The sequence below is a fragment of the Tigriopus californicus genome, chromosome 1 (assembly GCF_007210705.1).
Source record: "Tigriopus californicus strain San Diego chromosome 1, Tcal_SD_v2.1, whole genome shotgun sequence".
Taxonomy (NCBI): domain Eukaryota; kingdom Metazoa; phylum Arthropoda; class Copepoda; order Harpacticoida; family Harpacticidae; genus Tigriopus; species Tigriopus californicus.
In genome coordinates this window covers 11,435,718-11,452,100 of record NC_081440.1, presented here as the reverse complement: position 1 = coordinate 11,452,100, position 16,383 = coordinate 11,435,718, and the positions used below count along the sequence as shown (strand labels likewise).

The window sequence follows — 16,383 nt, the reverse complement described above, 5'->3', positions numbered from 1 at the left end:
ACTCACGCACTGCACCAATTCAGAAATTTCACTTTTACACAGTCTCTTATCTTGGTCAGGAGGATAATTGAAAACAAATAGAAGTTGACAAAGTGACTTTATTACATTCGGAAAATATAAGCAAATTTTGAAAACACTGAAACAGATATTTAGCCAACTTCAGTTACTGTTTGATGTCTTAATTAAGCAATCAACCTGCAATTATAAGCCTTAAGAGTTTAATTTGAGTAAGTAAAGATGATATGAAAGATGGAGAATGCGTTTCTACTTTTTCAAGGCATTGTTCAAATCATCCAATTGAAGAGTACATACATATCTCTGCTAACATGTCACACGTTTGTTTACCAAAAACGTATCTATGCAATGATTTGTTTATCAATCAACACTATTAGATAATTTCACTTTACATTCCGGCCTCAAAACGAACGAGAGAATTAGTCGGGGATCCGAAAAGGATAGGATATGGCGTCGTCTTCTCTTGCATCTTTGGCCGTTTTGGTCGCCATGGTGGCCCTCACCTTGGGCCAACAAGAAGGTCTCTTCATCACAAGTATCGAGGTGAAAACCGCCGATGGATTCTGGTCAAGCATGACTTTGGGCTTCATCGATATTGAAATCATCAACAAGGACGTCGAAATCTGTCGCATCAGCCATCTGAACAGTGATGAGAACGACTTCACCCAGAATCAAATCAACGAATTCGACGGCAGTGACTTGGAGGAATGCAGGGATTTTCCCCTTCCTGGTAATGAGATCGTTTTGCTTCGATTGATCCATAGTGGACCTGATGCTTGGACACCCGAATGGGTTCGTGTCTACAATAACAACGGAACCTTCTTGGAATGTCCCGATGGTGCGGAAATTGACAACTCGGAGACCCATGACCTTAACTGTGCTTGACTTTGAGCATTTTTGTTTTGGTGAAATTCAATAAAAGACATTTTGATGAGTCATCTCAATGACCATTCATTGGCAGTGTGTAGTAGAAAAACATCCCTTTTGGTATCGTTTGTGTCGTTATTTCGAGCGATGAACAGATCTTGTAACAGCTGAGCCTTGACGTTATTTCAGTTTCATAACTCCTCAAAAATAATTATGAAACTTGATACGCATTTTATTGGTGGTATATCTGTCAACGAGTTAAGGCTTATGATCCAAGTGAAAGTCACTAATGAGCTAAATGAGTTCATATGGGTAATAACAATTATGGAACGCCTGTATTGTACAGTGTTCTTTGATCTGAAAGCGAACCTTATCGGTAATGTTTTATCTTGGGTCTTAGAACAACTTGGTCTCCAAGGAACGTTGCCTATTTGGTGAAGTCCCATTTGGGCGGGATTTCATACTAAATTCGACGTGTAGCGACGTTAACCATCATGTACCACTGGCAATTTAGATGAATAGATGATTTAAACCCCCACCAGTGCCTGTAAGTACCTGAAAACAGAAATTGCTGTGAAAAAAATCGCAAAAGTGGTATTTCACGTGTTAGACTAAGGAGTAAGCAATAATCGGGCGTCATTTCGAGTATCTAAACGATTTCTAAGTCAGCGGTATACCTAGTCTTTTTTGTAATGAAATTAAATGAGAAAATGAAAATCCAATCAAAAGCGAAGCAAATGAAATACAAGTACAAACACGAATTTAAAACCAGTTCTTACAACATGTAATCTAAGAGAGCTTGCATAAGCAAAGTTTATTTCATAATCTTGAGTTCGCTTGGCAAATGCAAATGCAGGTTTGATTTATCAATAAAGTCTTCTTTAATGCAAGTGTAAAAATAAAGAGGGAACAACGATTAAGAAATAAATTGTATTTTTCCGGAACTTGTAACAAATAACTGGAAAATGGCTTGATTACTTGAAGCAATGCATTGACTTCGTCGAGAACTGTAATGAATTACAAGTGAGATCATAAAATACTATATTAAGAGCAAATTAAAGGTCGTGTCGCTAGAAGGATTTAGGTGTAGTTCTCCAAAATGATGGGAAGTTCGAAGAGCATATCCAGTTAAAAGTAGGTAATGCTTTTCAAATGTGTGGTTGGATATATCGCACGTTTAAGTCCAGAGATAGCATCACGATGCCAACTCTGTACAGGTCGATTGTTCAGCTACATCGTGAATATTCTTTACCCATTTGGGCTCCAATGAATTCAGCAGGTTTGCAAAAGGTCGACCAAGTCCAAAGAGGTTTTTCTAGGAACCTAACAGGAAGGAGAGAGCTCTTATATTGGGAGAGACTAAAAAAGTTGGGAGTGTACAGTGTTCAGAGAAGGTACGAAAGGTATCTGATACTGTACGTCTTCAAAAGCATCCATGAGCTTTGTCCCAACTCAGGATTTAAGGTCAATTGTAGTGACTGCAAAGGCTTAATATGCGTTTTGAGAGAACGTTCAAGCCCGTGTCAATCGAGGTTATTTCGAACAATCAAGTTCTTTTGTCTTTATTCGTGAGCCTCATCATTGTACAATTTGCTTCCAACAAGTAGTCTTAGAGAATATACGGGTGTTGATCCAGTGGCATCTTTTAAGTCACACTTTGACAATTTTCTTAGCAAAGTTCTTGATCGACCTTATATTCATGGGCTTTTGAACCAAAATATTTTGCAAGTGAAAGCCTCAACAATGTACCTCTAATTGGTGGCATTCTAAACCCAACTGAATCGAAGCAAATATTACGAGATCCTCTCAAGAAAAATAAGTTCACGTTCTTATCTCATTTGAGCTCTCATCCAACACAAATCAAATTACGATTAAAAGAGTTTCATATCAGATCTTTCAATGAGGAGCGTCATTGGGAAGCACACCAAGCGACCTAAGAAGACAATGAATTCGCTAGTTACCCTGCCAACCATAATATTAGTGTCAATGTTACGTGCCACGTGGGCTCAATCTGAGGACATTCCACACATCACCATCCTAGAGGTCAAGACTGCCATAGGAAATGATGCCGGCATGACGTTTGGCAACGTTGACGTCGAGATCATCAACAAAGACTTCGCCTTGTGCAAGATCAGCAACTTGGATGGCAAAGGTGACGACTTCAAACCAGGAGCAATCAACACTTTCGAGAACAATGAATTAGAGGAGTGCCGAAACTTCTCTCTTCCTGGCGGAGAAGTGGAACTTCTCCGATTGACCCACAGTGGACTCGATGCTTGGACGCCCGAATGGATCCGTGTCTTTAACTCCAATGGATCTTACGCCGAGTGCCTCGACGGTATGGAAATTGACAATTCAGAGGTCCACGATCTGTATTGTACTTTGGTGTGAGCTTGTCATTAGTCGAAAGTAAAAAAAAAACTTTAGGGTTGAATAAATTGTTTATCGAGGGAGAGATTACGTTGCCTCTCACGTCAATTTGATGTGCAAACTTTAGGGCGTGCTTAATTGCCGTGAGATTGTTGGAGACAGTGAGACCTTGACGATTAAGAACATCGTGCTATTGATCGCACAAAACCATGAAGTCCTTCTTTTGGTTTAACTACATTTTGGTGTCTTTGGCGTGCGGGTCGTTGAGTCAAGAAGTACCAGTTATAACGGCAATCGAAGTTAAAACAGCTGATGTGAGCCATGCAGGCATGACCCTTGGGTCAATTGATTTGGAGTTGATCACTCCAGAGTTTACGATCTGCCTGATAGAAAACTTGGACTCGGAGAACGACGACTTCTCAGCAGGTGACATCAACGAGTTCACGGGATCTCAACTTCAAGAGTGCCTGGACTTTCCAATTCCAGGCGGTCAAGTGGCTCTGCTCAGGGTGACTCATAGCGGTCTGGATGCTTGGACACCCGAGTGGATCCGAGTGATCAACAGCAATGAATCCTTCGTTCAATGTAATGATGGATACGAGATTGACAATTCAGAGGTGCATGACTTAACTTGCTCCTAGAATCAATAAAAATCAAGCTAATAATACGTTTTGGCTTTTTTTAATTTACCGGGATTATATCCAAAATTTCTGCTATGATAGCGATATGGACGTAAGGTATATTGATGGCTTTTTTTTCAAAGGATTAACGCGTCAATATTCCGAAATAGAGCCTGAAAAAAAAATTTGAAATACTTACCATTATAGAAAATACAACAATTAAGTAAGTAGAATCGACCATCATAAAACGAAGTTTACCCATCCTCTCGAAATGGAGCCCAGCTTCTCGGAAAATGGGAAGTTGAAAGTGGACGGGTTTCTTGGAATTTCGAGAAAAGAAAGCCAAGCCATCATATTTGCTCTTTCTTTTATCATTTTACTGTATAGGGATTTATTTGCATAGGTCATAGGAGCATTGCTGATGGATGGTTTTCTATGGATTTTCAAATTATGGGATCTTAGTCGTTAACTACTATACATACATCTAAAAAAGCAATCCACTAGAAGTACTTTTAGAAAAATAAATCTCTAATCCCAGATTTCGAATTGAATTGAGTGGATTTTGCAAAGAAACATCAAACCATGGCTTGTCAAACTGAATTATATTTATGTAGTTCTAGATGAGGGCCCAAAGAAGTGAAATAAAAGATGCCGAGAAATACACTGTGTGAAATGCTCTATCCTATTTGGGGTTGTTAACCTACATGTTCAGCAATGAACTTGGCTGAGCGAAAAACAAGGAGGAAAGATGTTTTCGCAGACTGACAATGATTGATGAAGGCAGCCTTTGTAGTTTAAACGCAAACACCAAGATTGACGGAGGAAACATGCACACTATTCAGCTTTTCATTCTCTTCTTCTTCTCCTATCGGACAAACTTAGCTTTTGGAAACCGACATGGAAACAAATCATCCTCAATCAAAACAAAACCATCAGGGGGAGGACGTAGGTGCGACAAGTCTTTTGAATTTCATTTCACACGTGGTTCAATTCCGCTTTTACAAACCCTGAATCGCAGTTCTGAATCTCTTTACCATGGAGAGGGAAGACTCGTCCAGTTTATTGCCAACAACAGACTCATGCCCGGAGGCCTTCGATCGTTTTTTCAATCTGACTTTTCCGCGACGCGATTTGGACCATCTTTCCCCCCAACGAGTTCTCAAAAGATTGTTGGACGAATCCCACAAGCTTCCCAAAGACAACCTGCCATTCACGTTTCTACCGGGTCAACCGGGTTCGGAGGGATATCCAGCCTGTTATGAGGCGCCCAAATCTGACATGGAAGGTAGTTGAATGCCGGCGAGAGAGCAGGTGTTCCTTACCTCTCCATTAAGTATTTAGTAGCTCATGTCGGTCGCTCTTTTCCATCGCACATTAAATATTGGTCGAGATTAGGTATGATATCTTTTATGGCTTTGAATACTGTTTTTCGCAATAGGAGAGCATTCTGGAGAGGCCCAAGGACCATGTGTCAAGTCCTTTATGGGAGAGGAGTGCAAGTATTATCCGGAGTTTCCAATTAGCATGAAAGTGTATCCGGCCTGTTGTGACGAAACGGGTTGCCAGTGTGAGTGCATTTATCAATGCACGCAGACCGACCAGATTCGAGTCCTCCTCTCGACACATCTGTTGGAAAAAGATTTCTTGGAGTGTTCCACCCAATTGTCTGGGCGAGGCGAAGCCCAAGAGTGGAAAGAGAATCGCTGTGAGGAAACAAAACGGGAGCATTATTCCCAGATGGAACACGAATGTGCCCGAAATGGATCGGGGCCCGTTTGTATCAAGCAAGGCACTTGTATTCGAGACATTTGTAAGTTTTGCCTCCGTTGGGAGTGCGGCGAAATTTGGACCAATCTTTCAAGTCTCGGCCTCACCCAAACTCACAACTCCTCAACAACGGCTCCTCAAAACAGTGAACAAAAAGAGCAACAACATAACCGAAAGCAGGTTCCTGCTCTAGAAGATGAGATGATGATGTCATTCACAGGCAGCAGAGACCGCGATCATAATTTGCGACAACCCTTTTCTGGCTCTGCCATAAATGGTATGCACCAAAAAAAAAGACTTGAATTCCTTCCCGCAAGTTTGGTCCTAAAATTGGTTTTGAAATTTGGCAGCCCTCTTGGGCGATCACAGCCGTCAGGGCCAAGGCCATGAAAGTAGGTTACGGTTGAACTAGTCCCGCTTTGCTTTGAAAAGGCTATTTTTCCTTGGCCTGTTTTGGTCAAGACTCGCTCGATGACCAGAATTCGTTTCCACAGATTTGAAGGTATTGCCAAATGGGGTGGAAAATGGAAGGTCGGCAAGTCGGAACAAAGCTAACCATAACCATCACCATCCCAAACGTCATCGTCACCGTCATCATCCTCATCATCCTCATCATGAGCCAAGACCAAATTCTCGGGCGGATCATTTCGGACCAAGTGAAATGTACGATTTTCAAAGTTCCAATCCTGAATTGTCCCATCCAATGGATCAACACCGCCACTCGTCCCACCACTCCCAAACGCCAAATCATCGTCAATATTTATCGCAAGAAAAGTTGAAATATGAGTCCGACGAATCTAACAACAATTTGAGAAGAAAAACCACTTATTCGAGCATGAGCCAAGAAGCAATTGAGGAGGATGTCAAGGACGAGACCCCGACAAACGCATCTCCTGAACAAACTCTCAAACCAGATATTCACACCGCCGTGGCCTCAATGATCAAGGCCTGGAAAATCTTAGAAGCCCTAGATGAGATCTGAAACGCTACAAAGCTGAAATTGGATTCTTGATCCTCCCTAGTAGCGTTGTCAAGCGATCAAATTTCCATGTTTGTTCAGGGTGTGATTCTCTCTATACATAGATGTGTTAAGTTCAAGCATGCATCAAACGTTCCCAAGACAGTTATTGTTTAAACTACGGATATTTGCTCTCCTCGTCAGTTTTATTCAGCCAAATCGTGTGTATTCACTAGCTCAAACCTCGGGTCATTATGCAAGGTGAGCTTTAAAACATACGACACCTGATCAAATCCGAGCTCTCATTTATTCGTTCTTGATCCGCAGCTCTGGATTCGCGAAATACTGCTTTTACCCCCGAACGGATTCCATTGGAAGAATGTGCTCTTGCAATGAATCACATGTAAGGACGACGTAATTAATCTTTTTTTTTTTGTTCTGCCCCTCCCCTTTTTTGGAGACAATATGTTGTTCCAGGCAATTATGATTGCCAACAAAGCAGAGAGAAGACGATCTTTTTCCAGTCCCTGTAACTTAAGGAACCTGAACCTAGATGAAAAACTTTAATGAAGTCTTTCTTAGCCCAAATGCCGTTGTGAAATTACCGAAGTTCCGGGCCCACAATGTCCGATGGACAATCCCAATTGCCAGTGTTGTCTCTCTTTAACTTGCCACCATGAGGACGCTAATCCACCTCGAAACAAATTTGGACTCTTTCGGCGGCCACCCTGGGTTTCCAAGTCATTTCCCAACATCATTCCTCCCCAGCTAGATTTCTCGGATTTCATGAAGAACGTGGGCTCGTTTCACCAGAACCTAACCCAACACGCTCATCATAGGTGGGATAAATTGCTTTGCCGCTAGTTATGACACTTTAATTGTTTGTAAGGACATTAGGCTAATTTCAATGAGCTTCTGATGCATTAAGGCTGAGCCCTATTGAGGCCAAAGGGATTTGAATGCCATTCTAGTGAAATTGGGTCGCGAAGCCGAGTTGCTTTGCTAAATTACGGGCTTGCTTATATACTGCCAGACACATATATTCCAACCAAATACCGAATGTTCGGTTTTGGTTTTAGATTGCTTTGCCCGAGCTGTAAAGCTATGAGTTGAAACTGAGACTGAAGTTTATCATATGAACTAAAACATTCAGTTCAAAATGTTACCTTCTAATTGGAACGGTGTTCCAAGTTGGCATCGTAGAAATCTTGAATTGCAAAATCTGTCAAGGAACCATAATCGAGTGTTTGACTAAACATTTTCTTTTGGCCATTCCTTTCAAACTGCACTGAAAGTTGGAACGCACCAACAATTTATGATACTTTAAATTATTCCCGAGTACCCAGACGTCGCCAGCAATACACCAGACACAAGTGGTATGAAGTATGAGTTCGCTTCCAAAATCGTGACTACAGCAAACGCATCCCATTTATGCACCTTAACTTTTGAATAGTTTCCCTTTGGGTGTTACAATTTGAATGTACACATTCATTATACTTCCCCACCCTCAAAAGATAAGGACATGAAGCATTAATTACAAATTTCTGAGGAAGTGCATTGGACAAAAGCGCAGCTTAATCTTGAGATTTTTTCTTAAGACTTTTTATGCACCGAGGGAGGGTTCTCATCCACTCTTACACCATATTTGTGAGCGTTTTAAAAATTCAAACTATGGGCATACAATTATTTTTTATTGTATGTATTTTGATGTACGCTCGCACTCTTTTATGTAATTTAGAATATTATTCAATATTTGAGTAACCTACGAGGCTGGAGGTTTTTTACCTATCTTTGAATGTAATGAAAGCGGTTTCAAGTTTGTTGAAGGCATTCTATGAAAATGGATCACCTAGCATTACTGACATGAAATAAACTCATTCATATAATTAAATGATAAGAGAAATACTAATTATAAACACTTTAACATTATGAAAAGTTTCAAAACTGACAAAACCAAACTTACTTGCACATAAAACATCAAGTAGTAAGGAATGAGCGGCAAATGCACCCTATTATACGTGAACACAAGGTGAGCATAAGTGTCGTTTTTTTTGTTCAAAATAGTGGTTAGAGACCGTTTTTATTTGGTAGACCTTGCATTTCAGTTCATCTTTGATGACTTCGTCAACGTGTCGTTCTATTTCGCCAGACAATCAGGCTTGCGAATGTCAACACTTGGATCAGGTAGTTCAAAGACCATGGATCCTATTCATGTTGCCAACGACTGAGTTGGAATCCCTTCATTTTCTAGTGTAACTGCAAAGCCCAAGTGCAGTGCTCTCCATTTGGATATTGCCAATGTTGCCATCACAAGCAATGCCACGGGTTCCAAGGGATCGACGAGCCCGTTCCAAATTGGTTCCCAACAAAATTCTTTGACAATGCGGGATTTCCCTTTAGCTCCGACAATTTCTTCGGCAATGAGTGGAACAATTTCTTTGTTTAGTGTCATCATATCGCACTCAGTTCCCTCCACCACCTCAAGAGCCTGTTCCTTCAGTGACAAAGCATTCCTCTCTCTCTTATAAGTTTATGACTCTATCATATCTTTCACGATGGAAACCTTAGGAAGTTAAGTCAAGCCCAGTGCCAAATATAGGCCTATTCTCGAATCCTTCCTGGGAGAATCAAACACCCGTGAAGAATAAGAAACGATAGAAATGGCACCTAAGAGGAGAGAAATTTAAAGTGTGAGGGTCCCTCTTCATTTGGAACCAATCCCTGAGTCCTCCTATTAAAGAGACAACTGATGCCAAACCAGAATGGCAAGCCTTCCTTTGCTTTTGAAATATCACCATTTAGGAGCAAATGGCAGGGGCATCTTTTGACGATCAAGATTGATCGTTTTCAGATTTCAAAGGACCCCAAAACGATGGCAAAATGTCCCATCAAAACGCAGCGTCTAAATAGCTAAAATTTGATCGTTTCCCCTTTTCTTGCATTGAGGATGTAATATGGACCGATTGTCAGGCATAAAGCACTTCAACCTCTTTCCATTCCATTGAACCTAAACCAATTTCAAGATCCCTAGCTTCTAACATTTTCTCATCACATGTGCCTGTTTATGTGATTGTCATTTTCATTGTAATCTCAGCTGCTCACTGAACCCATATTTGACTTTCTCAAATCATGGGAATGTGTTTTTCCTACCAGGCTTGCCGTTTAAAATTGAATGAAAAACGTCAGTTGCAATAGAAGACGAGAGGGATGCACAAAAGACCGTCGAGTTTCATTTCGGTGCAAAATCGGATTGATGGGATCTTTTCATTCGGACTGAAATCTGCAGCCAGCCTTTCATGATGATCTTGTGATGATCGAGTTTCAAGAAATCCTGCGAACTCTCTCACTCTCACCGTCTGGATGGATGGAGGTAGCTACAATGAGCAGTTTGTGCAGCAGTTGGTCGGCGGGCATTAAGATTTGAAATTTCCACTCGATTTATCTCCCATCCAGCAATCATTCACGGGCGCTTAAAAAATCCCCGTATTAATCTGTTGGCACCCAATGTAATCTTCCCCGCTTGAGAGGGCAAATGGGCTGTCCACGATACAACACGGCCAATTGCAACCTTCATGAATGTGGCAGTTCCAATGGACCAACCAATGAATTGCATTCCCATTTCATCTCTCAAATATGGAGAGCAAACTCGTTTTCAAGCACCGGAAGTGGCCAAATCTTGTGTCTGGATTGCAAATGATCACGCCATTTTCTTGAAATATGTCCTGGTGTTCGTTCAGTAAGCGATGAGCCGTGGATTCGAGGTTGGGCCTGGCTTGGTTGGCAGAGCCGAGAGCCTAGCCGGCCCTGGCCTTGAAGAAACTGGCACTGCAAGTGCACCCGAAAACGAGAAACGAGCACTTGAGAGGACGACACCGGACCGATATAGAGAGATTCCAAATCTCTCATGCCAAACTTTTTTAACGCCCCGCGACATGCGAAAGAGAGAGAGACACAGAGACAGAGAGACAGAGAGACAAAGAGGACAGAAAGATTCGATCGGTCTTGAAATTTGAAACGCTTCCCACCAATTTGGTGTAAATGGAATGGAACGATCATCATAGAGAACTTGGGACTAGCTTTGCGGACTTTGCGGAGGGTTTATTGTTGCGAGTGCATTCGAAAGATCTCGTTCCCTCAATACAATTTTAACCTCAATTTAGTATGATCCTTTAAACCTGGGAAGTGTCTGCGAGGGGAAATGAATTTGAAAGGACGATTGGAACAAGTTGCTCCCAGAAGGATGGCAAATATATATTCACACTTGGCCACGAAGTTGAGTTGCACAGATCGGGAACTTTCGCTCCGTCAGAAAATAAATGCAAGTTTCAACAAATATTCATTTCACATGGAAGGAAGACAGTAGCCTCGCTTTGCGCATGCCTTGCTTCGATTCATAGGAATCAAGGATTTCCTTAATATATAGTACACACCGTTTGCGTGCTTTATTACCCACGGCAAAGCTTTCCCCTAGGCCTGAATATGGCGTAAGAGGTGACGTATTAAAGAGTTTTATTTGTTGTGTTGTTCCAACCCAGGAATAAGCCCACTGTCTCGGCTTCAAGATAAATGCAAGTGCTCGCCAATAACGGTCCATTCCGGGAATTGCTCTTTCTATCTGACATGGCAATTCTCAGTTCGAGGGACATCGACGCGGAAGCGTTTAGATCCCGAATCGGGCCCATCCATCCCTTATCTTTTTTGACTGCACTGAGTTGAGCTTCTTGATCCATTTTCTGTTTGTCAGCGATTGCACATTTCCATTTCCACCCCATGTTCTATATGTACTACTGTATAAAAGCTTGATGCACTCGCGAAACTGGAATTAAACGAAGAAACAGCACTGGAAAAAGATGCCAACTGATGGAAATCATCAACACTTCTTGCATTGATGATGTAGCCCGTGGGACTAGAAGTCTCTTCCTTTGAGAAATATGTTCCATATTGGGATTAGAAAGAAGAATATGTATGTGTGTGGTTGAATGGCGTACGAATATACGTTCATAATGTAGGATTGTAGAATTGGGTTCTCTTCGCCCTCCAAGGCGGGGTAATGAGGGGTACAACACTCGTGTTCTCGCCCTATCAATCTTCTGGAATCTTCACTTTCACGATGTGGGTCGTGGAACAGCCTCTGGTCGTCGACTACCATCCCATTTTATTTGGGTGGTGGCAAGAAGTGCTTTGAACGAAAAGCGGAACAGACGACCACGTACCGGAGAGACCCGATGAGTAGTTCGTCCAGGACCGACGACGAGGATGGATCCAGAAACCAGAACAATTGAAGACGCCGCTCACACTCACTCACTAGTTCTCCTTCTGAGCCTCTTCAATTGATTCAAGCCCACTGGATCTGGAGAAATCCAGCCAGACGGTGCCTGCTCATTGCCAACATTCGATCCGTTCTCAATTGAGGTGGACATTTGGACGTATGGCATGGTTAGCAAGCAATTATGAACCCGACATGTTAATGGAAAAAAACATGCTGGTCTAGCTCTGGAAAGTGTCGAGTTTGTGTTCCATTGAAGTCAAGATCGATGGACGTGAAGATGTGCCAGGATCATATTCATGGGACTGCAAAGCGTCGGCGTGTCGTCTTGATTCCCTATTTCCTCTCTGGGGCGTCATGTTGAACCAAACCAGAGTCACTCACTCGGGAGCTTGAATGGACTTCTTTCTCACTCGCCTCGGGTCAACTTTTTGACGGGAGACCAGTCATATCAAGAATTTCTACCCTGGGCAACTCAATGGGGATTCATGCCAAGGCAAGGCCTTCAAAAGAATCTTAATGAAGGTAGGAGACCCTGAGGACAGGAAACGACTGGTGCACCACCCAAGAAGTCCAAACTCGTCCCAGAGATTTGTGTGAGTGTGCAAGAACATGGAGGTCGTGGGGAGTCACGGTTTCAATAACGACACGTCCCAGAACCGCCACGTTGCACTTGCTTCATGTTATTGAGCGGTGGTGCCCTTCGATCCTTCTTGAGCAGATCCTCATGGATCTGTCTGTTGTGCATATGCACACCCACCTCGTCAGACAGACAGGAGAGGCAGTTAGTTATTAGCTATTCCAAGAAGGCCAGGACCTTTCCTTTCTTTCACTCTCTGTATCTCATTGGACACCCTAGCTTGTTCTTGGGTATTCATTCATGCGTAATGACATTTCAAAGTATTCAAAGATTCTGAGCTGAGGAATATGAACCGCCTTAGAATCAAGGCTCAGCGATCCCATGAAAAGAAGACCTTGCTTACAATCAGATCATGACCGCATGCAGTTTTTGCTTGAAAATACGCTCGGGATTTTTTCGAGGATCAAGTGGGAAACGGGAAAAACCGTCTGGAATCTTATAATCCAGTTCTTGTTTATTGTTGGGCCGGAACTGGCGTGGTAAATGTGGGTCAAACTCATGCGAATTGCATCCATTTGGTCCAAGGTTCAACAGTCACAAGTCCGCTCGCCCATATTCTTGGACTAATCTACTGAAATAGCGCTTTTTATACCCTTCATAAAAAGGCTCACTATAAGAAATGTGAGTGTGTACTGGATTAGTCTGGACAAAAAGGCACCCTTCTGTTTCCATGTACTCTGTTCTTTGACGAAGAAGGAAGTTGATTTGTGGCTCTTGATGCGTCAAAGGCCAAAAACGTACTTTCAGTGCAACTCTGGTCCTATGCAAACATGACAGCTCCTTCATTCTCTCATAAGTTGGTGGGATGGACTAGCATTGAATTTTGCGACAGTTTTTGCTCGTATGAAAATCATCGGGCAGAAGATTGAAGCGATGACAAGGCCAAGTTCAAGGCCTCATAGTCATCTATTCACATGTCCACGGGGGTTGGTGATAAAAGCTCAGAACATGAACTTTTTTTCTTAAGCTCGAATTTTTTCTTGAGGGAGCATGAGAAATTGTTTCTGAACCGTTTTCATCGGTTCACCCAGGATGGGTGATGAAGCTGTTAAGAAGTGAAATAAAAGCTGTAACATTATCTGGGACCTTTGGTCGTGTCATTCCAAGGACAAGGACAGGTCAGTCGTAAATACTGTTGAGTAATGGCGGTGTCTTCAAGTTGCCTTTGGTCCGGCCCAATCCGACTTTTTTTCATAACAAAGCAACTAGCAATTATCTGGAAACAAACTTGAAATGGTGGTTTCATTTTCACAACCAAAGTAAAAGTAGAGTGTTGTCTGCTCACCAGAAGGACTACTGTGATTGTCTCTTCTGCGGGATTTAATAAAGAAGTTGGTGGACATGGTTCAGTGCAACGAGAAGTCCACCCAAATATCCAAATCCAGTTACATGAACTAACAGACCGTTGTTGCTAGCAACTTGGGCTTTGAAACTGGTTTGATTTTACTTTTTAACGTTCGAGTCCATGTTAACCATAATAAAGTGAGGAAGTTCTTTCCACGCCATCCATTTGAATTTGTTCCCTACCGTGGTGGAAGGAGCAAAAAGGAGAACAAAGATCTGTTTCTTTTGTGGGTGAACTTTTTTTGGGGGTAGGAGACTATAGGGGGATTCCCTAAACGAGGACTCCTAATCATCCAATAATAATGGACTTCTTCCAAATGGACCTTTCTAGGGCCATAACTTTTTTCATTAGCGCCACAAAAGCGTTCAAACCTATAAATTTGAAATTGCTCGAGGGATTTTACAGCTTTAGCTGTGCAGCTCGATTTCGAAAAATAAACGGCTTACTAAATTGGAAGAAAATAAATCCGATATTCTTCTCTACGTATAAGTTTCGTTCTAAGATCCAAGTAGGATAGACATCCTGTAAACATATCATTAAAGATCCCTCCGACGAATAGAACTAACTGACTCTTTGCTCGGCTTTGGCCACCACTTGAAAACCAACAAAGTCGCCCTCAGATAATGCATTCATGCTTGCTCAAACTCTTATTCAAATTAGTTTTTCCCATTCCCTCTTGTCCCAATGCGAAACCAAGAGATATTAAATGTGGACCAACTTTCCAAAAGCCTTCACTACGCAGAGCTCTGTGACAAAAGTGTGACGAACATGATGGAAACATTGTCAAAGACAAGGGAGTCATTTGAAGGGTCTTCTGGTATGAATGTGGATAAATTCTGCGCCAAGGCAAAAAGGAACAGCCAAATACGAGTAACTCGTTTTACAAACAAGATAAGCCATTGTTAAGGCTCTAATCCCAAATAAAAAGAAGGGACATGAAACACGTGGCGAGATGGAATGGCGATTCTAATGAAACACTTTGTCGAGCAATGAACTGATTTATTTGATACTGGGATTTACCCACGGACTTGTGGGTAATGTTTTCTTTGAAAACTGTGCTCGCTTAGACATGGCTGGTTTTATCTTAATTGGATAAGTGCCTGAGAAAATATACTGACTGTGTGTTGGAATTATTTTTGATTATAGCTTTCAAACATGGTATCATTTGAGAACACTCAAAGAAACACATGTTAACGTCAGTAGGGATTTTTGTGGAAAAACTTCTTGTGTGTTTTCCCTGGCTAAACGTTTTGTCTTCATTCGTTCTGCTGCCTTGGCTTAAAAGAGCCAACATTGAACACATGATTGTATCACATGCTTGAACAAATGGGAAGGGAACGAATGCGAAAGATCTGGAATTTCAATTTGCTCCAGGGACCTTTCTTTCTCTCTCGTCACTCAACTTTGGTTTCCCTCCCCGCCATTCACCAACTTACGTGGGTACGCACATTCTCCTTTCAAGCCATTTTCGTTTTATTTGGATTGCCTCCAACCCAACTTTGTGAGCTCATAACGACGTAGTAGATATGATTTTGGGCGGCCGATGTTGCTACTCGCTTCAAGTTGGACTTCAATGAGCTTCATTCAATTCACCCTACCATCGCCATCGTGGAACAGCCTTGAGGGGATGAAAGGGAAAAATAGGTCCATGACCCAATTTCCACAGATATTCACTTTTACGGGAGGACAAGCTACAAAAGAATAAACAAAAGGGCCTGATTCCCTGAATAAGGATTCTTCAGCCAAGCGCCATCATAACCATTTCGGCCATAAAAACCTTTCCAACTTATCACAACACGCGGCACGATGGGAATAGTGGTTGCCACTCTCACTCCTGAAAAGTGTCCGTGCAACAAGACGATGCCCGTCGCTCTCTTCGTCATTCATCCTTGGCCATCAAAACAATAAAGGCCAACCCAATGGCCTATTAATAAGTTGTTGGGATGTCAGATTCTGCGGGATGTGGGTTGTTATAGGCTTACAAGAGAAAGTTTATGTCGTGAGGACACCCCGTAAAATATTGCCAATGAGACAAGCAATAGGGGACTTCACTGATCTGCATCAGTCAATGAACATTCATCACTCAAGACATGAGGATAACCAACTCCTCGAACCTACGATGGTTCCCAACACCCTTAAAGGGGGAAGACACTTCTTTGGCTAATTGTTCTCTTCTTGGTTTGTTCCAGTTGCCTTCTTCCCTTTGGTGTGCGCCGGGGAACAAGAATATCGTCTCACCAAGTACCTGATGTCCAATTATGAGAGGAGTGTCCGGCCGGTAGCTCAGTCAGCCACGCCTATCAATGTTTTATTCGATGTGTCAATTCATCAGATTATCGACGTGGACGAAAAGAATCAGATTTTGACCACCAATTGTTGGATCACTCACATCTGGAATGACAGCCACTTGACTTGGAACGCTTCCGATTTCGGGAACGTGTCCACAGTGAGATTGCCCCATGATAAAGTGTGGAAACCCGATATCATTCTTTACAATAAGTGAGTAGAATGGCTTTTAAAAAGAAGCCGCGCTTT

At 42.2% G+C, this 16,383-nt stretch overlaps 2 protein-coding genes across 3 annotated transcripts in view; both read left to right on the top strand.

The window, feature by feature from the left end:
* Positions 1 to 16,383, top strand: part of LOC131877153 (neuronal acetylcholine receptor subunit beta-4-like) — a 32,330-nt gene that overhangs the window by 6,163 nt on the left and 9,784 nt on the right. Inside the window, exon 2 of the mRNA XM_059222757.1 lies at positions 16,038 to 16,347. Within this exon, the coding sequence (XP_059078740.1) occupies positions 16,038 to 16,347 (310 nt within the window). The remainder of the gene's footprint in view (positions 1 to 16,037; positions 16,348 to 16,383) is intronic.
* Positions 4,569 to 9,816, top strand: LOC131877163 (uncharacterized). Of its 2 annotated transcripts, none has more exons than XM_059222769.1 (8): positions 4,569 to 4,817; positions 4,891 to 5,157; positions 5,311 to 5,916; positions 6,134 to 6,858; positions 6,925 to 7,000; positions 7,180 to 7,436; positions 8,703 to 8,781; positions 8,849 to 9,816. In XM_059222769.1, the coding sequence occupies exons 1-4, from the start codon at positions 4,640 to 4,642 to the stop codon at positions 6,619 to 6,621; spliced, it is 1,539 nt and encodes a 512-aa protein (XP_059078752.1). In that variant the 5' UTR covers positions 4,569 to 4,639; the 3' UTR covers positions 6,622 to 6,858; positions 6,925 to 7,000; positions 7,180 to 7,436; positions 8,703 to 8,781; positions 8,849 to 9,816. The 2 variants fall into 2 exon arrangements, with proteins under 2 accessions (XP_059078752.1, XP_059078760.1); XM_059222777.1 differs by having other exon boundaries at positions 4,569 to 4,821.